This window comes from Gymnoscopelus braueri (assembly GCF_963280865.1).
Source record: "Gymnoscopelus braueri genome assembly, chromosome: 6".
In the NCBI taxonomy this organism is placed as follows: Eukaryota; Metazoa; Chordata; class Actinopteri; order Myctophiformes; family Myctophidae; genus Gymnoscopelus; species Gymnoscopelus braueri.
The window spans coordinates 5,064,100-5,089,289 of NC_137607.1; the positions used below are offsets into that span (position 1 = coordinate 5,064,100).

The following is a 25,190-nucleotide window of genomic DNA, read 5'->3' on the forward strand; positions in this document are numbered from 1 at the left end:
AATTCAATGTAGCTGTATTGACACGATAAAATATAAAAACAAATATAAAATATATAAAAACGGTTATGTACAATTAAGGGCATAAAAAATATGTAAATAGAGCTATGTCAAATTGCAACTAAAATGTTCATGGTAAGGGTAACTTGATATAAGCTTTTGAAACAATAAGTATAAATTCTTCTGCATTTCGCAGTCACTTGGTATAACACTTTTTGGGGGAAAATGTGTATATCACAATATGAACAACTAAAACAAAGGTATTTCCCCCTGTATGAATATGAATTGTAGTATAATAATATAAACATTTGAACATGTGTGGTAAATGTTACAGCCTGTTTATGAAGCTAGACACTAGTATTGTCAACACAATATTCCATTCTCTTCATTCACCTGCCGGTGTACAGTTTGCCATGAAAGCAGTGAATGCACTTTAAGAAGTGGGCCTTGTGTTCTGCATTGTGTTCAAATCCTTCAGCACAAATCCGACATCTATAACGAAAGTATTTTCTCCCTGTATGAATCTCCATGTGGGTGTTCATATCATACACAGATTTGCCACAAACGGTACAACTAACTGGTATCATGCTTATTTTGTATCTCTTCTTGCTTTTCTTCACAATTTCAATCTTCATGGATTTGGATCGTTTCGGCGATTTCAGTTCTTGGAAGTAGGACAGCTTGTCACTCAAAGGCAATATTTGTTCATACATATTCTTTCTTTTGCGTGATTTCAGAGCGTTTAAAGCTGCCTGAACTTCCCTGGTCTCCACCCACTCGTCATAGTTCATTATATTATTCCTTGAGAAGAGGAGCTGGTCATCTTTAGTTGGTTGTGAGGTGCTGACCAGAGACTCTCTCTTTTCTTCATCTTTGACCTGTGGACACTGTGGTTCCTCTTGGACCAGACTGGGGGTTCTCTCCTGCTGCTCAGAAGAAACCTCCTCTTTGCACACAGAAAGGTGTTGGTCTAGACCTAGCGATAGGTCTAGAGGTTCAAAGGAAACCTCCTTTTCACACACATGCAGAGAATCTAGACAAAAGATAAAATGAGAGAAAGTTATTACATGTTGCATCATAACTACATCTATCATTTTTTCATGCTGTGGTTCCACATCCTCATTTTGGTATCGTTATCATCATGCACAATGACAAACGCAAAGTTATTCAAATTTGACGTCTCTCACCCTTTCGTTGTTTCTCAATGGACATTTGTTATCAGATGCATCGATTGTGGTTTACCAGTAGCACATATATGTATGGAAAAACTCTGTTTTGTACTGTAATGTAGCAATCCTTTTGTACATCTGCAACACAATACTTGATAAGCACTCAACTTCTTAACTACTTAATTGTATCATGAAATCAAGTACATTTACCAACCTTCTCTGTGCAATTTGACGTTTGGTTTCAAAACCATATCCAGTAGTCTGCGTTGTCGGTCAATTTCCTGCTTGTAGCGCAAAGCTTCGTCCTCGTACTCCGCTGTGATTAATCTAGCAATGCCAAATATCTCTTCAGCAGCAGCTGTAGATAGTGGCTTGTGGATTTGCTCGATTAAGAAGGACCCCAGTGTTTGTAGTAAATCCATATTTCAAAGCTAGCTCTCTATATCTTGTAGCTAATAGATGAAGATAGATGGAAACCACTTCAAATCATCTAATTTCTAATAACAAAGTACAGCAGAAAATGAAAACGTTCCTCTCCTTGTGTTATCCTCTGCTGCACTGACTATCACTACACAACACAGCCCTGCTAAATACTCACAGAGGGTGTGTCTGATGGACCAATCAGATTGCGTGTGTGTGGGCCAATCAGAGTGTGTGGGGTGGGGGGTGGTAGAACAATAGACATAAACTGTCCCCCACGAACACTTCAGATCACTGCAAATCTAAATGTTAATGCCCTCTACTCAAATCAAGAACCTTATTTACTTAACAATTAAACATCTAACTAGTATTGCCTCACCTTGTTCCATGTCCAATGTTAGTAAAAGCTATATATATAATTATTGATTATTATTAAAATACAGAAAAACAGTAACATACAAACAAACACACTAGACAGAATTATATCTTACTTGAAAGTGAATCCCTTTAACAACTCATTGAGTGCCATTAACGTGTTTCACATGTTTTACCGCTATGGTGCAACATGCCATTAACGTGTTTCACGTGTTTTTGAAAAAAATAGAAAAAAACCAAGATATCATTATCTGAAGATTTGCAGCTCCAGCCACTCCTTGTTTAACTTATAACTGAAAAAGGCTGTATCTCGCTTCCTAAGCCCTTTTTTTTTACTTTGAAAAACTGGCCAGAAATAGCCAGAAATAAATCGGGCACTCAATGAGTTAATATACTTAAAATATATCAAAGTATCTCATCTTGAAGCCCATGTAAGTATCAAAAGTGAAAGTACAAAGTGCATTTCATAGTACACAGAAACCGTATTTAAAATAAAGCCATAAAGCCTGGATAATTTTGGTTATTATCTCACATAATGTGATTAGAAATGTTCTCATGTCGGTTACTGTTTAAAATTCAGTCAGCACCAATAGAGTACAGAAGTAAAGTAAGGTAAGGTAAAGTAATTTCTCTATGGAGAATAACATTGGGACATCTTAGAATCTGAAGGGGAAAAAAAGAATTGTGGTCCAAAAATAAACAAACTGTCTCGGCGATATTGTCAGGGAGGAGGTTCTGTATTGTTTATGATAGTCAGTCACTTATATTTGATACAGTCTGTTTCTGGCGAAAATGTAACTAATTCGGCTGAAGTAACATTATCGTTTGCTCACCGTCAGTTGATGCTTCATATCCATAAGAGTCAAACCGCCGGTTTGACTCTTAATAAAAAAAATATATTTTTGGAACACAGTTCTTATTTGACGCGATATTAAAGACGTCTATGGGAATTCAGAACGGGGGTGGAAAACCGCGAACCAGGTAGGATGTGTAAATTACGTCAGACTTCAGTGCTCTATGGAGACAAATGGTATCTCACTTTTTGTGAATTGAGACAGATATATTACAAAATTATTATTTTTATATTACAGCGGGCCAGCGTGCATATATTATATCAAACTGTTTACATTATTGATTTAACCACTTAAACCCCAGCGTCCTTATTGTGGGGAAGGCTTTCGCAGAATATAGCAGATTCTTGAACAAGAATATTGTTGCTGTAGGGCAGAAACCTTGTATATCCACATTTAAATGAAACAAAAGTAATGAAATAGCAGATCTAAAAGCTCACACAAGCTGTGAGTTTTTAGATCTGATATTTTCACAAATAATAATATAAAATAATGGTTTTGAACATACACGGTTTCCACCCGACAGTGGCAATATATGATTTCATATCCATAGATCAAATTAAACCCAAAATCTCTAAACGCTGAAAATGTCCTCTAGGTGAAGTAGTCAATTATCCAATTTTTGATTTGATCATTTTGTTTAGTTGATTAAATATCGGGATTGGGTTAAGTGGAGGTTGTGAAAAGCAATTCTACTACAGGCTTTTTGGGGTCTATGACAGCTACTTGTAAATGACCTTGAGTAAATGGGCTCAAAACATTTGCCACACACTGTATATTCATGTTATAATATGTTTCCCCTGTTTGAATCCTCGTGTGTTTTCAGATCACAACTTTGACCAAAGCATTTGCCAAACTGTACAACTAAAGGGTTTTTCACCTGAATGAGTTTGCTTATGTATCTTCAGCTGGGCTTTTAGACCATAGCTTTTGCAACACACTATACGTTTTTTACCTGTATGCGTTACCTTTTCAGATTAGGTAAATGACCTTGAGTACATGGGCTCGAGCAAGTACACAGTTAAGATTTCAATTGAGGTTTAATTTATGGAGAGTTTAAAATGACTCCACTTGTTTGCCATGTCATGTGTATGGGGACATTATTGTAATGTATGGTACTGCAATAGGACTACAACAATGACCCATCATTCTGTGAAACTATGGTAAACCTATAGACCAAGCAATTGCAAATGAGCCACTATCATTACATGCAGACAAAACAATGACAATGAGTCGTCTTCTTTATGTGCTGATTGTCTGACTGAATTACATCTGAATAGCAAAGCTACATACCAATCAATGATAAGGTGTCACGCCCACCCAACAATGAATCAGAGTAACTTGGGTCAAACACTGATGAAATAGCTGTGTATGCAAATAGATGTTGGTATTTTCCACACATCTATTTGCCATGGGAATATTCCTTGGTGATTTGATGAAATACCTACTGAAGCACAAACCCTTCATCTACGTGGGAATGAGGGAAAAGGACCTTGGGGTGGCAACTGGTGCAGTTCGTTAACCACTAGAACCCTAGCATCCCTATTGTGAGGGACACATAGCCCGAATTGCAGATCCCCAAGCCCACAATGTGCCACGTTGTGACGTGTTGTGAGCTTGTAGATAGGCTATTTTCTTTTGACTTATTATTGTCCCCAGAATCAAAATTCCTGATTCATCTGCTACGATTCTCTGTTCTTTAAGAAAAAAGATAAAGACCTTTCTGTTTGCCGCTGGCTGTATTCTTTCATTGAATTAAAACATTTTTACAATGTGTTTATTTTGCACTCTTAATGCTCTGTATTCATGTTTTAATGCTTAATGTTTTATGTAAAGCATATTGAATGGTCTTGTTGAAATGTGCAATACAAACAAACTTGCCTTGTCTTTAAATTGTTTTAAATTACATTGTGATAACATTTAGATATTGTAACATACATACCTGGTGATTGAGATTGAACATACTCCATTTATTTGAGTACCATCACCAATTGCATCCTTACATTTAATGATTAAGGACTAGGAGGTCAGCATAGACCACGCTGTACAGGGATAGACACTTATTTAGTTGCTTGCCATCCCTATAAAACATAGCATATCTACAAGTTGCATTGTGTCATATTGCAATGAGTAGTGAGCTATCTTTTAAGTGATTTAAGTGAATACAGGCCTCTGTTTGGATTTGTGAAAATATGGTCACTCTATCTGAATGTCTCTCTGTTCACTCTATAAAAATAAAGCAGATAATATGCACACAAAAAAAACTAAATAAAATAACAGTCCAGTCCATTAAGGAAGTAAAATTATCCACATGGGGGATAGTATTACATAGTATTTCAAAGATGTCCTGAGTGGTATGCTGTTACTTGCCAACATCATTCACATAACCCAAAGAGAGAGCCTCAGGTTGGGCAAGGCGAACACTGGTGGACCATAAGTAATGATATAGTTGGATACTTGTGCATTTCCTGGATTCTACTTTAGACATAATTTTGCTCTTTAATCTATTAAAAGGGTGGTGGGTAGCAGTGTCTTTTTGATCGGCTAAAATCACTAGATGGTTAGATCAACCATTCACACCATTAGACAAAAACAATCACACTCAGCCTTGGTTGCTTAAAAGTGAAACCCAACAAATCACAGCAGAGTGGAGCAATGCAAATGAAAGGCCCTGGATGCAAATAAATGGGGTGTGTGGCCTGTTAAGTACAGTTAACTGCCCTTCCTCCAAATAATTAATCTGCTCCCACAGCTTCAAAAGAAGATGTCCTGGAATTCACATTTTAAGACATCATTTGTATTGAGTTTTTTTTTTAACCTTTAAAGGAGAATACCGGACAAATTAAGTGTTGTCTTTGATGTCTCGTTACTCACCTACCGACGTGAAAAGTGGCGTTCTTTTTTTCCATAGATTCCCCTGTCGTCATTTTTTAAACCCCCTCCGTTGTCATAATGGGAGCGCGTCGGTTAGGGAGATTCGTCTATTATAACCGATGCAAAGTTGTTTTTTCTCTACTGCTAGTCATTGTGGATCCCTAACCCACGCGCTCCCATTATGACAACGGAGGGGGTTTAAAAAATGACGACAGGGGAATCTATGGAAAAAAAGAACGCCACTTTTCACGTCGGTAGGTGAGTAACGAGACATCAAAGACAACACTTAATTTGTCCGGTATTCTCCTTTAATTTAGGAGTAATATTATTTCAAAATATTAAACAGTAAAGGGTATATTCAGTGCTCTGCACATATCAGACAACAACAACTCATGCCTGTTCAAACATATTATCTATATAGTTTTCTAGCTTGCTCATTATAGCACGAATATAACACACACTGTACTTAGAGTGTTCATCACTCAAACTTGCATAACTGTAAACATAGGAAAGCTATAAGGCTACAGTCAGTGGTTAGAGGGGGTAGTTTTTAAAAGCATTTTAAAGAGCTGCTAGAGCAGCCATTCCCAAATCCCAGTCAGGAAAAAATGACAGAGCATATACAAAGAACAAAGGCACAAATAAATTGCAGATCTACAAGCTCGCAAAGCATCATGATGCAACACTTTGTGAGCTTGTAGGCTATTTTCACTACTTTAATTTATCCCTGTTCAGTAGCATTCGAGTTGACATAGTGACGCAAAGGATGCAAATGATCGCATTACCCCCAAACTGTAACAATGACACATCTCCACCGGCCACCTAAACCAGGTGTGAATAGGCTACTGTAACCTGCCCTGGGGGGGAGAAGAGGGAAATATTTCCCTACACCCAAAAGCTTGCAGCCGAAGAGCGTGCGGATCGGCTATTTTCCCATTTCGCAAGTTTTCACAAGGTTTTCAGCCTGTAACTTCTCTGTAGAGGCAGCTAGCGTGTGCTTGTGTTTACGTTCTAAGACCGCATGGCTCATTTGCATACTTATAATAATGAAAAAACACATTGGGCAATTGAAACTTTTATTTTTGAAACACAAATTTCACAGAAAAAAAAATCAACATTGTCAACAAAACATGATCACCTCAATGGAAACAAGACCGCAAGGACTTTTTTGGACGGACCTTTTAGACCTAAAAGTATTATAAATGTAATTGTGCTGTTTACATTTATTTGTCTAATAAAATCCTCCAACACAAGCAACTACATTAAAAAAGTATGCATTTAATTTCAAATATCAAATCATTTAGGTTCTCCTGCCGTGCTTTGTTCTCTCTGTACGGAGGTACTCATTAACCTTATCAATAACTTTCTTTATATTTGCTTTCTGGGCGCCGGGAAATTCCCTCTCAACCTCCCTAAGAATGAACTCCTTTAGGTTCTGTGGAAGTTCCATTTTCTCCCTGGAGCCACCCCAGTTTACCGTCCCGGTCCATCTCCTATATGTCTGTACAGACACGGCATACTGAAATATTAGTTTGCCAAAGGAGCCAGCATTGTTATGGGCTCTTGTAGTGATGCACAAAATGTCACTTTCTGTGAATTCTATAATGTCGATGTCTGGACATTGATTGTCCAACGGTAACCGAAGGAATTGTTCAGGCTCGCGAGGCGACGTCTTGGGAGGTCCGGCGGGGAGCTGGGCCGCTCTCTCTCTCTTTGGCATCGAAAGACCGATTCCAGGTTCACCCGTCGGGGTAGGGGTAGCTCGGCGCTTGAGTGTCAGTGTGGATGGTCCAGGCTCGACCACCTGGGCAGCTCTCTCTCTCTTTGGCATTGAAAGACTGATTCCAGTTTCACCTGTCTGGGCAGCCTTCTGGTGCTTGGGCAGCAGCATGGGAGTGGATAGAGGTTCAAAGGAAACCTCCCTTTCACACACATGATGAGAGTCTGGACAAAAGATAACATGAGAGAAAGTTATTACATGCTACATCTATTATTTTTTCATGCAGTGGTTCCACATCCTCATTTTGGTATCGTTATCAATGGCATTACAATTTGACGTCTCTCAATTTTGTATACCATTTAAAAACACCCTTTAATTGTTTCTCAATGTACATTTGTACATGTTTTGCCTTCTGTAAGCACTTTGAGATTTCTTGTAAATGTAAAGTGCGTTATAAATAAAATCCATTATTATTATTATTATTATTATCAGATGCATCGATTGTGGTTTACCAGTAACACATCAAAACTCAGTTTTTAACTGTAATGTAGCAATCCTTTGCAGCTTTTGTACATCTGCATCACGATACTATATAAGCATTCAACTTCTTAACTATTTGATTGTATCCTCAAATCATAGTACATTTACCAACCTGCTCTGTGCAATTTGACGTTTGGTTTCAAAACCATATCCAGTAGTCTGCGTTGCCGGTCTATTTCCTGCTTGTAGCGCAAAGCTTCGTCCTCGTACTCTGCTGTGATTATTCTAGCGATGCCAAATATCTCTTCAGCAGCAGCGGTAGATAGTGGCTTATGGGTTTGCTCGATTAAGAAGGACCCCAGTGTTTGTAGTAAATCCATATTTCAAAGCTAGCTCTCTATGTCTTGTAGCTAATAGATGAAGCTGGAAACCACACAAGTGTTGTTTGACGGTAGGCTACCCTAACTTAGCCTTTAAAATCACTATTAGTAAAAATTCTAATAACACCAAGTACAGCAGAAAATGAAAACGTTCCTCTCCCTGTGTTATCCTCTGCTGCACTAACTATCACTACACAACACAGCCCTGCTAAATACTCACAGAGGGTATGTCTGATGGGCCAATCAGAGAGTGTGTGTGTGGGTGGACCAATCAGAGTGTGTGTGTGTGGGGGGAGGTAGAACAATAGACAGAACCTGGACAACAGTTGTTTAACTGCCCCCACAAACACTTCAGATCACTGCAAATCTAAATGTTAATGCCCCCTCTACTCAAATCAAGTATACAATTATTCCTTACTTAACAATTAAACATCTGACTACCTCACCTTGTCCCATGTCTAATGCTAGTAAAAGCTATATATATAATTGATTAAAACAATACAGAACAACAGTAACATACAAACTAACCAACACACTAGACAGAATGATATCTTACTTTAAAATCCCTTTTATAAACTTAAAATATATCAAACGTATCTCATCTTGAAGCCCATGTAAGTACAAAGTACATTTCATGGTACACAGAAACCTTTTAAAATAAAGCCATAAAGCCTGGAAAATTTGTCCCAGGGTTATTATCTCACATAATGTGATGAGAAATGTTCTCATACATGTGTAATGATGTCGGCAGGAACCTTGTATATCCACATTTAAATTATGCAAAAGTAGGGAAATAGCAGATCTAAAAGCTCACACAAGTTGTTAGTTTTTAGATCTGATATTTTCACCGATCTATCATTTCATATCCATAGATCAAATTAACCCCAAAATCTCTAAACGCTGAACATTTCCTCTTGACTAGGTGAAGTAGTCAATTATCCAATTGTTGATTTGATCATTTTCTTTAGTTGATTAAATATCGGGAGTGGGTTATGTGGAGGTTGTGAAAAGCAATTCTACATGCCTTTTGGTGTCTATGACAGCTACCTGTATATGACCTTGAGTAGACTACATGGGCTCAAGCAAGTACACAGTTAATTTCAATTGAGGTTTGATTTACGGAGAGTTATTACAAGGTTAAAATAACCACTTGTTTGCCATGCCATGTGTATGGGGACATTATTGTAATGTCTGGTACTGCAACCAATAGGACTATAACGATGATGACCCATCATTCTGTGAAACTCAATGGTAAAACTATAGACCAAGCAATTGCAAATGAGCCACCATCATTACATGCAGACAAAACAATGACAATGAGTCATCACCTTTATGTGCTGATTGTCTGACTGAATTACATCTGAATAGCAAAGCTATAGACCAATCAATGATAAGGTGTCACGCCCACCCAACAATGAATCAGAGTAACTTGAGTCAAACACTGATGAAATGGCTGTGCATGCAAATAGATGTGTGTATTTTTCACACATCTATTTGCCATGGGAATATTCCTGGGTGATTTGATGAAATACAAGTATACAATTATTCTTTACTTAACAATTAAACATCTGACTACCTCACCTTGTCCCATCAGTAACATACAAACTAAATATCATTCTAGACAGAATGATATCTTACTTGAAAGTGACTCCCTTAAAAGTTGCCACCCATAAAATCCATTTTATAAACTTAAAATATATCAAAAGTATCTAATCTTGATAGATTAGATACTGTTCAACTGGGAGCCATTCAAATAGAATATGGTTAGCTCATCATGGCGTCTCAACGTTTGATACGCTGTGCAATATCAGCAAATCTATTTAATTTATCAGTATCATATGTGTTCATATGCTACTGTTATGTAACTTTAGAAGTTGAACTTCTCCCTCGTGGAATAGGTTAAGTAGTAAATTGTCTAATAGTTGCGACATGTGAGGTGGATTTGTGTTAATGCTTGTTTATGCAATGACTTGAGAGTGTTGGGCTACATTTTTGTATTAAGGTGCTATACAAATAAAGTTATTATTATTATTAAATCAAGTACTGAGGAAGTTGAATAAATGAGCTGAGCATGTATTGTGATAAACAGTTGTACAAAAACACCTTTCAAGCATTACAGTGCAAAACTTAAATAAAAAAGTGTTCTAGTGTTCCACTAGAATGGTTGCAGCTGAAAACAAATGTCCTTTGAGGCATGTAGATTATGGTTTAGAAATGAAGCATGCATCATAAAGTATTAAACGCATATATTATTTTTATTATAGAGGACTGTGGAGTATCACAACTAACTAGCGATGTCCAGCTCTTCTCTTCACACGATGCTGAATCTGACACCAAAACAAGTTTGGAGTGGTTTGGAGTGACCAGCCAAGATCAGTCAGCTTTAAACACAATGAAATCACACAAGACACAAAATGTGGAAGGACAAACATTGTCTTTGAGCAACAAGCTGCCTCAAATCATCAACACAATCTTCAGCTAGGAGGAAAAACACTAGGTACAATTTTTTGAATTGCACATAATGTAGCAAACGTTTTAACCAAAAGGAGAAAATAGGCTATGGCAACACCATTGGTTAACACTGATTATACAACAGGTAGTTCCGACCAAGCAATCTGATTGGTTGAAATAGCTTTCTAGCCGTGCTTCAAACCAGCATCATAGCACGGGCCTAATCACATTAATAAATCACTCCGCACTGCAGTCCGCACCTGCTTAGACCATATATGGCACAGCTGTGCTGTGACGTCACGCTGTCCCACGATAGGAAAACAAACAGACAGTACCCACCGCCGCCACCGGAGAACAAACAGCTACGCAAAATTGACTATGTTGTTAATTTTGACTACTTCTGTGATCGCGGCGGAACTCGGCTTCGCCTCGTTCCTGACCGCATCACAGGCGTGCTAATAATGACGGTAAAGCACACCCTCTCGTGTAATATTGCTTAAATACATGCCTTAAGAGACATGGCTCATACAGAAGGAATCCTTACAGTTTGTGATAATGGCTTAAATTAAATGACTATGTAAAGAGATATTTCACTTAAAAAAAATCTGGTTCAAGCGGGTGCCCCTGCCCCAGTTTCACCTGATGTTTTGTTAAAGTAAGCAACCCTTAATTGCTCCCAACAAGCAGGTTTTAACTTGCATGTTTGCCCACCGTTGGTTTAGTAATTAATGCACCTTGTAAAGCGCTTTGGATAAAAGAAGGTATAGAATGCATAACAATTAATAGCAACAAAAAAACAGATACAATTGAAAAGATTGCCAATACTCATTACCGGTGAAATAACAATTAACGATTAAGAATAAAACATACTATTAGAATGGACAATATCTGTTAATTACTCACCCTTAATGACATATTATTCTGCAGGTATATTATGAAGACCATCAACACTTTACGTGTTGTACGTTAGGAATTTTCAAACATACTCAAACAAAGAGTTTTGCTGTTACATCTGCCTTTCTCACATGTTGTCACGTTTGCACGTATTACACAATTGCCTCAGTCATCAAACTATGTGTTTTTTTATCAAAGAAAAGCTAAAATATTGATTCAGATAATACATTTACTGCAAAACACAGCATCATTCTGTAAAAAGACAGTTTTGTAATGGCCTGTCTCTAGGGCCACAACAAATAAAGGGGAAACACACAGAGTTTGAACATAAATGTGGTGATTTTATTCATAAAGAATGAAAATAAGTAAAGCATAAAAGGTAGTTTCCATTAACACAGAATGACAGGGAACCATACGGCCCAACTTAACCAATAACTACAGTATGAATTAACCAAAACAACAATGCTGTGGCCGCTTGTACCCGCGGTACAAGCGGCCGAAATGAGTTTTCTCAGACGGGTGGCTGGCATCTCCCTTAGAGATAGGGTGAGAAGTTCGGTCACCCGGGAGAGACTCGGAGTAGAGTCGCTGCTCCTTCGCTTGGAAAGGAGCCAGCTTAGGTGGTTCGGGCATCTAGTACGGATGCCTCCCGAGCGTCTCCCTAGGGAGGTCCTCGCTGCACGTCCCACTGGGAGGAGACCCCGGGGCAGACCAAGGACCAGATGGGCGGATTACATCTCCACACTGGCCTGGGAACGCCTCGGGATCCCCCAGGAGGAAGTTGCTAATGTTGCTCAGGAGAGGAAGGTCTGGAGCTCTCTGCTGGAACTGTTGCCCCCGCGACCCGACTCCGGATAAGCGGTTGAAGATGGATGGATGGAACAATGCTGTGGCCACCTCCAGCCACTAACGGTCAGTATTAACCGGTTACCATTTTTAAGTTACTGATCAAAGATTAACATCCCTATTTGATAGCCCATCAGGGTCATTGTATGTCTCAGCACTGTTTACAAATAATGATTAACAGAAACCAAGAAATTGTGTGTATTTAATGTGTTGACACTGCAATACTGCATCATTCCTCTGCTCTAGTATCCATGCTTTGTCAATGTCATTTTTGATTAGAACAAATGATCATAAATCTGTTTTGTATGACATGTGCAAAATCAGATTGGTTCTTTGAAAAAAAAGGTGTTAACAAGTTTCTCCTCTGTGAATCCCCATATGTCTCTTCAGAACAGATTTTACACCAAAACATTTGCCACACACTGTACAACTAAATGGTTTTTCCCCTGTATGAATCCTTTTGTGTTTATTCAGATCACAGTTTTGCCCAAAGCATTTGCCACAAACTGTACAACTAAAGGGTTTTTCCCCCGAATGAGTTTGCATGTGTATCTTCAGCTGTGATTTTCGATCGTAGCTTTTGCAACACATTATACAACTATAGGGTTGTGTAGGCGTTACCATGTGTCTCTTCAGGTGGCAATTTAGACTTAAGTCTTTGTGGCAAACTTTACAACTAAAGGGTGTTCCCCCTGCATTAGTCGTCTTCTCATGCCTGTTCAACTTTCCCTTTGGATTAACCCATTTGCAACTCCTTGTGGATAAGGTCAGTTTTGATGATTCCGGGTTTTGGGACAGCTTGTTACTCGAGGACACATTTTGAGTCTTGTGTGATTTATGTGGCTTTAAATCTTTTCTGGTCTCCTCCCACTCATCACCGTCTTCAGTGTGAAATTCAGAACAGAGTGAAGATAGGAGCAGGACACAAGTTGATTGTGATGCTCCAAAGTCCTGTACATCAGCTTGTGTTTCCATGTGTTCAGTTAAGGTGCTGGATAGAGGCTCTGTCTCTCCGTTTGCATCACCATCTTCACTTTTCACTGCTATTAATGTCAATATTGGCCCATCAGCTTCCTCTGGTCTTTGAAGTAGCCCCCACTGTTCCTCTTTAATCTGTAGAGGCTCTGGTTCCTCCTGGACAAGACTGGGGTTCCTCTCCTGCCGTTCAGGGGATACCTCCTCTTTACACAAAGGAAGGTGCAGTGAGTCTATAGGCAAAATGTAAAAGAGAGAAAACCATTCATTTAAATTACACATTTCTGCCTATAAGTTGTAGCTTTTCATGCAGGGGTCCATATTAGGTCCTTATTTTGGTCAAAGTGTCCACCATATCAGGTCTTGTATGACATTTCATATATCAAGATAAATGCTTAAACTTATGTAGACTGATAAAATCTTTAATATAAAAACTAGTCCACTACACATTCAACTCCCTGTCACTCACACGGCTGACCACTACCCACAATTCCTGTTTCTTTTCATAACTGAATTATGGGGGGGGTGTCCTGAACCTTTAAGTATTTACTGTTCAGTGCACTGATGTTAGTTTAATAAAAATTAGTTCAAAAGTAAGATATCCCATGACAGCTTTTGAGGGATCATTGCGAAACACATGTTTATGTTTACATTAAAAAAAAAAAAGACGTGTGTGTCGGTAAAAATGCAGAATATATACATACATTTATGTATTTATTTTTCAACAGATATATCTGTTATCAGAATTTAATTGCTAAATATATCGGTACCAAAAATACGTACTGTAGACACACCTTTTTTTAACCCATCCACTTTGTGCCTCATGGCAAATAAAGTTTTCACAGAGCGCTTCCACTTTTCCGGTCAGCTGCTGTTGTCCTCACTTCAGACCATGACTTCTATCCCGCTTCATTTTTTTTTTTTCAACCGTTTTCCTTTTCTTCTTTGTCCTTCTGGCACCCAAATCCTTGCTACGTTGCAGTCGTTGTTTTGGCCCTGCCTTAGTATGTGTCCAATCATCTTCCATCCATACAGTTTCACTTCCTCACTCTGCGGCTTCATCTCGGCTCATTCTATACCAGCAGCTCTTCAATATTGATGTGATCTTGTCTATATATAGTAGTAAGTATTCTTCGTAGGCACCCATTATGTAACACGTCAATTGCCTAGTTGTCTCCCATGTTCATTTAGCATGTTTCACATCCATTATAGCAATACTGGCACCACAAGCGTCTTAAAACAATTGTTCTTGAGGTAAAGTTGAAACTGTAGGTCTTTTATACATCTGATGAATGTACCCTTTTGAGAGTCTGTTCGTTGGGTCCTTCATACCACCTCCATCCTTACAAAATGTAGATAAGTGAACTTATCTACATTTTTACTGTCTTGTCCATTGATTTTGATTGATCAGCTTTTTCATCCATTTGTGTAGTTTTATTCTGATTTGGTCATTTTCAAAGTTGGCACAAACATTGGTCATTTATTTATTTTTATCTATTTGTATTCTTAAATGTTTTTCAAATGTATTTCAAGATATTGATTTTACACCCAGAAAATCTGGCATTGGTCAGGCTGTATGTAGATAAGATACGTGACTGGTTGAGATGTGCAGAGGGAGCGCTCGTTTTGGCTCGGTTGGGCAAATTGATTGGTATATATATTGTATGCTTCAAAAGGGTAAAAAAAAGCTAAATTGCATCAATGGCAATACAATGTGTTAATAAGTGTTAGTGCATTAAAGGGGTATTTCACCTTGTAAAACGTGTTTGAGGTCATTTTAACGTACATACGGTATCTATATATATATAGATAGATAGATAATCCCTTGTACAGACATGTACAAATATATGTTCACGTACGTATATGCATTTTTGACAATAAAGATCACCACTTCGACTAGTACTGATAAAGTGATTGTTCTTCTTACCTGAAACAGAGTCGCCCCTTGCCTTCCTATCACGTAATGTCAGTGTTGAACGAGCTTCCTTGGTCTCCTCCCTGTCATCGCCGTCTTCCATGGGAGATTCAGAACAGTGTGAGGAGAGGAGCTGGACACCACGACTTGTTTGTGACGTTCCACAGTCCTCTACATCAGCTTGTGTTTTCATGTGTTCATTTGAGATGCTGGCTAGAGGCTCTGTCTCTACGTTTTCATCATCATCTTCACGTTTCACTGCTAGTAATGTCAGTGTCACTGTGAACCCATCAGCCTCCTCTGGTATTAGAAGCTCCTCCTGTTCCTCTTTAACCGGTGAACACTCTGGTTCCTCCTGGATCAGACTGGGACTCCTCTCCTGCTGTTCAGGCGAAACAGCTTTAAACACAATAAGAAGTGGAAAAAAAGGAAAGGAGATAACGTTACCAGAGAGCAACTACAAGATACAAGATCTATTCTTATATCATATTTGAATCAGTTAAAAAAACATGCCATTTTGTCAAACAGCACTTGTGAAAGGGGTCATATAAGGTCAACATTAGGCTTTTGGTCATCAGGTAGAGGCTCTGAGACACTACTGCGACACACATGTTCTATTTTTTGTAGGGAGGCCCACTGTGCACACTTATATGTAGGCTACAGTATGCATTACATATCGGTCACATACACAGCAAAGTAAGAGTGGACACTTCAATGTTAAATTGCTGATTTCTTTTTTTTTTAATGACTTCATTTTTCAGCTTTATCATGTGCACAGCAATCGACAGTGCTGCCCTCAATCTAGAACCCAAAAAAAAAACTAGACAGAAAAAAACTAAGGGAGGGGAGGGAGAAAAAACAAACATAAGAGGCACAATGCAGATTGTTTTATACATTTAGTAGTACCAATATAAGTCTCTACAATGATGGCCCCCATTTCATAATAAGAGCACCTCTAGTCTCTTTAAACAGAAAGTAATACAGAGGACTGGAGCCTATCCTATGTCTGACAGCGCTGCGCCACCGTTTTCTGCCACAGCACCGCCTGGAGCCTGGAAAAAAAACTGCCAAATGGGCACGCCAGCCCTGGATTCAGACTTAAATGTACCCTTCAAATTCTTGTTTATGCCCAAAATGACTGTCTATACAGGTTTTGTAGCAATTGTAGAAATGTTTGGCCTTAAGTGTTCCAGCATGTTCTAATCATGTACACTTTACATTACTTAAGACCACTTTCCAAATATATTTGTTTGACATTTTGGAAAGAATAGCTCATTTAACATTGAGGTGCCCAACTCTTCCTTGGTGCCCACTCTACTTTGGTGCCCACTCTTCCTGGCTGTTACATTTTAATCGACACAGCCACTTCATTGTTTACAAAACACACCGTAATGAAGACAGGAGGACGGAGCTGCTGGTGTCATAATAATAAGTTACATTGTAGTGTATGGTACCAACCTGCTATGTGGAATTTGGTGTCTGGTTTTAAAACCACATCCAGGATGCTTTGTTGTTGTTGTTTGGAGCTGAAAGCTTGATCCTCATATTCTGTTAGAATCCTTTCAACCTCCACTAAGATCTCTTCAGCGGCTGTAGAGAGTCGCTCGTTGACAAAAGACTTTAGTGTTTGTAGTAAAGCCATGATTAATCATGTGTATGACAGATAACAAATAAAGCCAGCTATGTGCTAACCGTGCAGCTAACACGTTGATAACACCGACGTATTCTTATACCAGAACGCTCGCCCCAAAACACGGTCGCCCCGGGGCAAAGCTGGCGACCTCGGGCACGGTTGCCACCAGGTATTCCTGCTAAAGCTAAGCGTAACCTCAATAAACTATGCCTGAACAACCTAACCTTATTCCTAATTGTAACCTCGGTAAACTATACCTAAACCTAACCTAAAGCTTAACCTCAGTAAAACATGCCTAAATCTAACCTTAAAAAACTAAACTTAAAGGGGTAGTTCACCCCCAAAATTACTTTTTTTCTATTGATTACTCACCCCATGGAGCCTTGAATTCATGGATATTTTTTGGTTTTTGTCGCATTCCTTCCTTTATTATTTGATTATAATAAATTTGTCCCCATTGATTCCGGTAGGAGACACAAATGTGTCTCCTACCGGAATCAATGGGGACAAATTTATTATAATCAAATTATTGGCTTAGGAATGTGACAAAAACTAAAAAATATCTATGAATTCAAGGCTCCATGGGGTGAGTAATCAATAGAAAAAAAGTTATTTTGGGGGTGAACTACCCCTTTAACCTCAGTAAAACTAGCGAGCGTGTTTTGGGGCGAGTCTTCCCTGACAGCCTGGACACAAAGCATGCGTGACAGTGTGACGCCATTAACGTCATCGCCTCTCTCTGCGGGGACATTTTTGCCTTGTATTTGGTCTGCAAGAATATCCACACTCTTAGGTTCCCAAATGTCAGATAAATGTGCCGTGGTGCCCCCCCCCCCCCGATACAAACTAACTTAAAAAATAAATTATTATTAATTATTAATTCATTATTATTATTGGGTAAAATAAAACGTTTGGAATGGAAACCGAATCATTTGTTAGGGATCACTGGCACACAAAGAAACCCCACGATGGACACTGAAAATAGCAGATCTTCTACAAGTCTCAACCATAGCCTAGAGTTAAAAATAAGGTCTCAACGTGTGTGATCTGCTATTTTTGACTAACGTTCACCACCAGCAGGTGGCAGCAGCACCTCAACGATTACATCTCGACAGCTTTGACCTGACATCGAACAGGCTTGCCATGTCCGCTTATTATAAGCTACTTTGGGATTATTTTCTGTAAAGTTGTTTGTAAATATTGGTTGTTGCGGGTTGCTGTTTTGGGGGCTTTTTTTCTAAAGTGTAGTTGCTTATTTAGGCTTGTTTCCTATGATTTAATAACCAGTGGTTCTAAAACATTTGTAAAATAATATGCATTTGTCCACATGTCATGGCAGACCCCCCATCTGTAACGATTGTCCCAGCTAGGGACCCCATACAAGATTTGTGTTGTTAAAATGTTTCAAATAATTTCCAAAATTACCTATAGAGAGAGAGAGAGAGAGAGAGACTCCGCTTCCAGTAGAGTAGACTACTGGTCCATTCCAATGGTCACTATGCAGTATGTTGTCCAGTGTAGTTATATCATTTTATTTTACTTTGTGAGCTTGTAGATCGGCTATTTTCACTACACACACACATATATACACATATACATATACATACACACACACACACACACACACACACACACACACACACACACACACACACACACACACACACACACACACACACACACACACACACACACACACACACACACACACACACACACACACACACACACACACACACACACACACACACACATATATATATATATATATATATATATATATATATATATATATATAAAATTCACAAATATAATGAATTAAAATAATAATGAAAAAAACACTTTGTGAGCTTGTAGATCGACTATTTTCACTACACACACACACATATATATATATATAAAATATACAAATATAATGAATTATAATAATAATTAAATTATTTATTTTTTGAAAACACAAATTTCACAGAAAGAAAATATCAACAAAATCAACATGATCACCTCAATGGAAACAAGACAGCAAGGACTGTTTTGGACGGACCTTTTAGACCTCAAAGTATTATAAATGTTTACATTTATTTGTCTAATAAAATCCTCCCTACATTAAAAAAAAGTATGCATTTAATTTACCTGTTCAAGCCCACAATAAAAAAATAAAATTAAAAAAAAGATGCAACAGTATCTTTAGCATCTAATGTACTGTACATAACAAAAGGGACATGATGGATATCATAAAAAACAGTATCAAATAATTTTATAGGTTCTCTTGCTGTGCTTTGTTCTCTCTGTACGGAGGTACTCATTAACCTTATCAATAACTTTCTTTATATTTGCATCCTGGACACCAGGAAATTTCTTCCTAACCTCCCTAAGAATGAACTTCTTTAGGTTCTGTGGAAGTTCCATTTTCTCCCTGGAGCCATCCCAGTTTACCGTCCCGGTCCATCTCCTATATGTCTGTACAGACACAGCATACGTAAATATTAGTTTGCCAAAGGTGCCAGCATTGTTATGGGATTTTCTAGCAATGCACAAAATGTCACTTTCTGTGAATTCTCTAATGTCGATGTCTGGACATTGATTGTCAAGCGGAAGTAATTGCTTTGTTCTCTCTGTACGGAGGTACTCATTAACCTTATTAATAACTTCCTTTATATTTGCTTTCTGGACGCCGGGAAATTCCCTCGCAACCTCCCTAAGAATGAACTTCTTTAGGTTCTGTGGAAGTTCCATTTTCTCCCTGGAGCCATCCCAGTTTACCGTCCCGGTCCATCTCCCATATGTCTGTCCAGACACGGCATACTGAAATATTAGTTTGCCAAAGGTGCCAGCATTGTTATGGGCTTTTCTAGCGATGCACAAAATGTCACTTTCTGTGAATTCTCTAATGTCGATGTCTGGACATTGATTGCCCAGCCGAAGGAATTGTTCAGTCTTGGGAGGTCCGGTGGGAAGCTGGGCAGCTCTCTCTCTCTTTGGCATCGACAGAAATATTTCAGGTTCACCCGTCGGGGTAGGGGTAGCTCGGCGCTTGAGCGTCAGCGTGGATGGTCCAGGCTCGACCACCTGGGCAGCTCTCTCTCTCTTTGGCATCGAAAGACCGATTCCAGGTTCACCTGTCTGGGCAGCCTTCTGGCGCTTGGGCAGCAGCATGGGAGTGGATGGGTCCATATCTCCATTCAGTCCTCCGATGTAGTGGATAGAAAATGATTACTATTATTATGTAATTATATATAATAATAATAATAATAATAATAGGCTCTTAACTATATATATATATATATATATATATATATATATATATATTTGGAAACTAAAGATGTTCATACATTTGGAAACTTTTTAAATTGGAGTTTGAGCATAATGAGTCCACCAATTCAAACGTTGAATAATAATGTAGAAGTAGCCTACGCTGTTACAAATAAAAGTCCAGAATTAAACAATTACTTGAGTAATAGTACAAAAGTATTGGTATCAAAATGTACTTAAAGTAGTTGTGAGCTTGTAGATCGGCTATTTTGCCTATTTAATAGCCGTGCTGAAATTGCATCTGAACAAATAGCCTGCCTTGATAGAACCCCCCCCCCCCCGCTCAAAGAAAGAGACACACGGCATAAGTGCACACACAGATTGTTTGATTGAATACTCTATTAACAGTTCGCAAAAAGCACAGATAGTACAAGAAGAGCGTTTATGACCTGAGCAAAGCGCACAGACACAAAGAAGCCCAAAGCAACTTGTCATTTTTACATGGCAACGGCGATGTCTTTTTTGTAGGCTACTTAAGTAAAAGTATGAAATGATCGTCCCGTGGTGATTGATCACCGAGTGTTCTTTAGTCTTTTGTTCAACTAATATTTATAATAATGATAATAATAATACATATTTATTTATATTTTTTCTGGTCGGGACCAGATCTGCTATTTTCACAATATATATCTGTGGATAAACCCCACACAGGTGATCCGATCAAGCATATGCCAAGATAACTGAGACTATCTGATGCTGAGCTAAAGCTATTAAGTTTAATTTCGATGTTTTTATATTTAAACTTTATGATGAAAGCCGCTCACAGCTGCTGTTGTGCCTCGTCATGTGTTGTTTCTATATTTGTTATAACAATGTGCTATACACTAAACTAAACTAAAAACTGTACAGTTTGGAGAGGATACAGTAAATAGTAACTAAAATATTCTTGCTGTCTGTGTGTGCAAAGAGCAATAAGGCAGTAGACCGCTGCTGCCCCTAGTGGCACAGAGTGGAAATCACACAAGTCACGCAGGACACGCGTGAATTGGCAAAGGAAAAACGACAATCTGAGTAGGCACCAACTGTACAGTATATGCATTTTTGACAATAAAGATCACCACTATTTTCGATTAGTACAGATAAAGTGATTGTTCTTTTTACCTGAAACAGAGTCGCCCCTTGCCTTCCTATCACGTAATGTCAGTGTTGAACGAGCTTCCTTGGTCTCCTCCCTGTCATCGCCGTCTTCCATGGGAGATTCAGAGCAGTGTGAGGAGAGGAGCTGGACACCACGACTTGTTTGTGACGTTCCACAGTCCTCTGCATCAGCTTGTGTTTTCATGTGTTCATTTGAGGCGCTGGCTAGATGCTCTGTCTTTACGTTTTCATCGACATCTTCTTCACGTTTAACTGCTAGTAATGTCAGTGTCCCTGTCGACCCATCAGCCTCCTCTGATATTAGAAGCTCCTCCTGTTCCTCTTTAACCGGTGAACACTCTGGTTCCTCCTGTTCCTCTTTAACCGGTGAACACTCTGCTTCCTCCTGGATCAGACTGGGACGGCTACTCCTCTCCTGCTGTTCAGGCAAAACAGCTTTAAGCACAATAAGAAGTGGGGAAAAAAGAAGAGGAGATAACGTTACCAGAGAGCAACTACAAGTACCATCTGATCGTATAAAATCCATTCTTATATCACATTTGAATCAGTTAAAAAAACATGCCATTTTGTCAAACAGCACTTGTGAATTAGGCCTGTCACAATTATTACATCATCGTCTAATTGCAATTATTTGAGATAGTCGCAATTATTTGTGCATAATCGTCATGATCGTTTCCACGTTGAAACAGTTTCACACATTTCCGAGTATTCAAAAAAAAAAGCAGAAATAGCAGATCTACAAGCTTACAACGCGTCACTTTGTGACGCGTTGTAAGCTTGTAAATCAGCTATTTCTGTTTTTTAATAATGTAAATTTATTTTATATGTCAATAATTTATTTGTGTATTTAAGTTGTTTGTCATATCTGCCCTGTGGAATGTTTTATTACGAAGCCTAAATGGCAAACAGAAATGAAACATGTATTCATTTGTTCCAACGTTCAACGCCAAGCACACAATGTTTGCAATTATTTGAGTGACAATTAATCGTCAACTTAAAAAGGTAGGGTAAGTGATTTTCTTTGGTTAAAATAAGTGTTAAATAGCTCTATATTGTGATAGTACTCATTGCTATAGAGTGTTTGTTCAGTAAAAGGAGTCTCCTTGTCCTCTCCAGCTCTTTATAAAACAGAAAATGCATTTTCGTTTCAGTTTCATTTCCAATTTTATCCAATCAGGATAGAGAACTCAATCAGGATATAGATTAAACTGGAAGTGAAATTGGAAGTGATGACACTAAGAAATGAGCAGGCAAAATTGGAACTGGAACACTATAAAAATGAAGCTTAAAACAGGTACTTTCTCCTGATTGGCTGAGATTTTGACACCTACCGGAAATTTTCCGGTAGAGCTCGAGAGACAGGGAGACATCTGTTACTGAAAAAACACTCTATAGCAATGATTACTATTAGAATATAGTGCTTTAACCTTTTAACAAAATACTTTTTGTTTTAACCCAAAAATATCACTTACCCTACCTTTAAATGTGTTATTGTGACAGCCCTACGTGTGAAAGGGGTCATATGAGGTCCATATTAGGCTTTTGGTCATCAGGTAGAGGCTCTGAGCCACTACTGCTAGACACATGTTCTATGTTTGTAGGGAGGCCCACTGTGCACAGTTATATATAGGCTACAGTTAGCCCTGGTTCAGAGCGTTAGTGAGTTCCTGGGAAGCCTCTCAGCACCCCACCTACTCTGTAAAATACACTTTTTGGGCAGAAAATAAAATACGTCAGCGAGACGGAAATACATTTTATTTACTCCACAGTGCCCTCTACAGATCTGGAGGATTTGAACTTACCATTAACCAAAATCTGTAGAGGGCACTGTGGAGTAAATATAATTTATTTCCGTCTCGCTGACATATTTTATTTTCTGTCCAAAAAGTGTATTTTACAGAGTAGCTGGGGTGCTGAGAGGCTTCGCAGTTCCGAGGATAGACTTTCAACAACACAAAACAGCCTTTGCTTCGGTGAGTAGCGAAATGGTTTTGTTTATTTTCACTACTCTTGAGCACTCGCAGGGCAGTGGAATTCCTTGTACAAGCGCAGAGCGAGGGGTCTTCCAGGGCGTTAGAGGGAACTCACTAACGCTCCGAACCAGGGCTAGGCTACAGTATGCATAATCGTTCATATACACAGCAAAGGAAGAGTGGACACTCCAATGTTAAATTGCCTATTTTTTTCCCCCGAAATGTAAAAAGATTAAGAATTTGGGAAATAGTCTAAAAAGTAATGTAAAGTATAAATGATTTGAACATGCACGGTACATCATCCTCAGACTTAAATGTACCCTTCACATTCTTGTTTATGCCCAAAATGACTGGCTACACAAGTTTTGTAGCAATAGGCTCTAGGCCTATGCACAGCATCCATATTCTGTGGATGCTGTGCAAAATGGAAAATGGACCTCTGTTTCATTCTGTGTAGCACAGTTCTCAAACCTTTTAATTTCAAGGACCCCCATAACTCTGAGAGTGTACACATGGAACCATGGGTCCATTTGGTTCCATTTGTACACTCTCAGAGTTACACACCTGTAAGAGGCCATTTGGAACCCGCTCAAGGAACCATGAGGGTTCCTGGACCACATTTTGAGACCCATTGTGTAGCAGAGTGTTTCCAGTGAGCCAACATGCACGATATCAGCACCCGGACTCTGTTCGACCAGAATGGAACAGAGCCTTCATTAGTATCATTGGTAACACCTGTGAACCCGCTTCATTGTTTACAAAACACACCGTAGGCCTAATGAAGACAGGAGGATGGAGCTGCTGGTGTTATAATAATAAGTTACATTGTAGTGATGGTACCAACCTGCTATGTGGAATTTGGTGTCTGGTTTTAAAACCACATCCAGGATGCTTTGTTGTTGTTGTTTGGAGCTGAAAGCTTGATCCTCATATTCTGTTAGAATCCTTTCAACCTCCACTAAGATCTCCTCAGCGGCCAAGGAGAGTCGCTCGTTGACAAAGGATTTTAGTGTTTGTAGTAAAGCCATGTTTAATCATGTGTATGACAGATAACAAATAAAGCCAGCTATGTGCTAACCGTGCAGCTAACACGTTGATAACACCGACGTATTCTGAATACCAGAACGCTCGCCCCAAAACACGCTCGCCCCGGGGCAAAGCTGGCGACCTCGGCACGGTCGCCACCAGGTATTCCTAAAAGCTAGGCGTAAGCGTAACCTCAATAAACTATGCCTAAACAACCTAACCGTATTCCTAATTGCAACCTCGGTAAACTATACCTAAACCTAACCTTAAAACCGTAAACGTACCCTCAGTAGAACTATGCCTAAACCTAATGGATTGGGGGCGAGCGTGTTTTGGGGCGAGTCTTCCCTGACTGCCTGGACACACAAAGCACGTGACAGTGTGACGCCATTAACGTCATCGCCTCTCTCTGCAGGGATATTTTTGCCTTGTATTTGGTCTGCAAGGATATCCACACTCTTATGTTCCCAAAATCCCAAATGTCAGATAAATGTGCCGTGGTGCCCCCCCCCCTGGGATACAAACAAACAAACAAAAAATAAGCCATTATTAATCCATTATTATTATTATTATTATCAGGGTCTGTGACCCAAAATGGAAACCGAACCATTGTTAGGGATCATTGGCAGTTGGCAAAAAAAGAAACCCACGATGGACACTGAAAATAGCAGATCTTCATCTTCTACACGTCTCAACGTGTTGTGGGCTTGTAGATCTGCTATGTTTTGGCTAACGTTCACCACCAGCAGGTGGCAGCAGCACCTGACATCGACGAACCGTGAACAGGGTTGCCATGTCTGCTTA

At 39.0% G+C, this 25,190-nt stretch overlaps 1 protein-coding gene across 1 annotated transcript; it reads right to left on the reverse strand.

The window, feature by feature from the left end:
• Nucleotides 1–6,986: 6,986 nt before the first annotated feature.
• LOC308086426 (uncharacterized protein) lies at nucleotides 6,987–24,448 on the reverse strand (the record flags this gene model as incomplete). The annotated part of the gene is made up of 5 exons (XM_080429948.1): nucleotides 24,205–24,448; nucleotides 21,391–21,822; nucleotides 15,360–15,746; nucleotides 13,264–13,665; nucleotides 6,987–7,630 (listed from the first exon to the last, which is right to left on the reverse strand). Exons 1-5 carry the CDS (start codon nucleotides 24,386–24,388, stop codon nucleotides 6,987–6,989), a joined length of 2,049 nt encoding a protein of 682 aa, XP_080286074.1. The 5' UTR covers nucleotides 24,389–24,448.
• Between the last annotated feature and the right edge of the window lie 742 nt (nucleotides 24,449–25,190).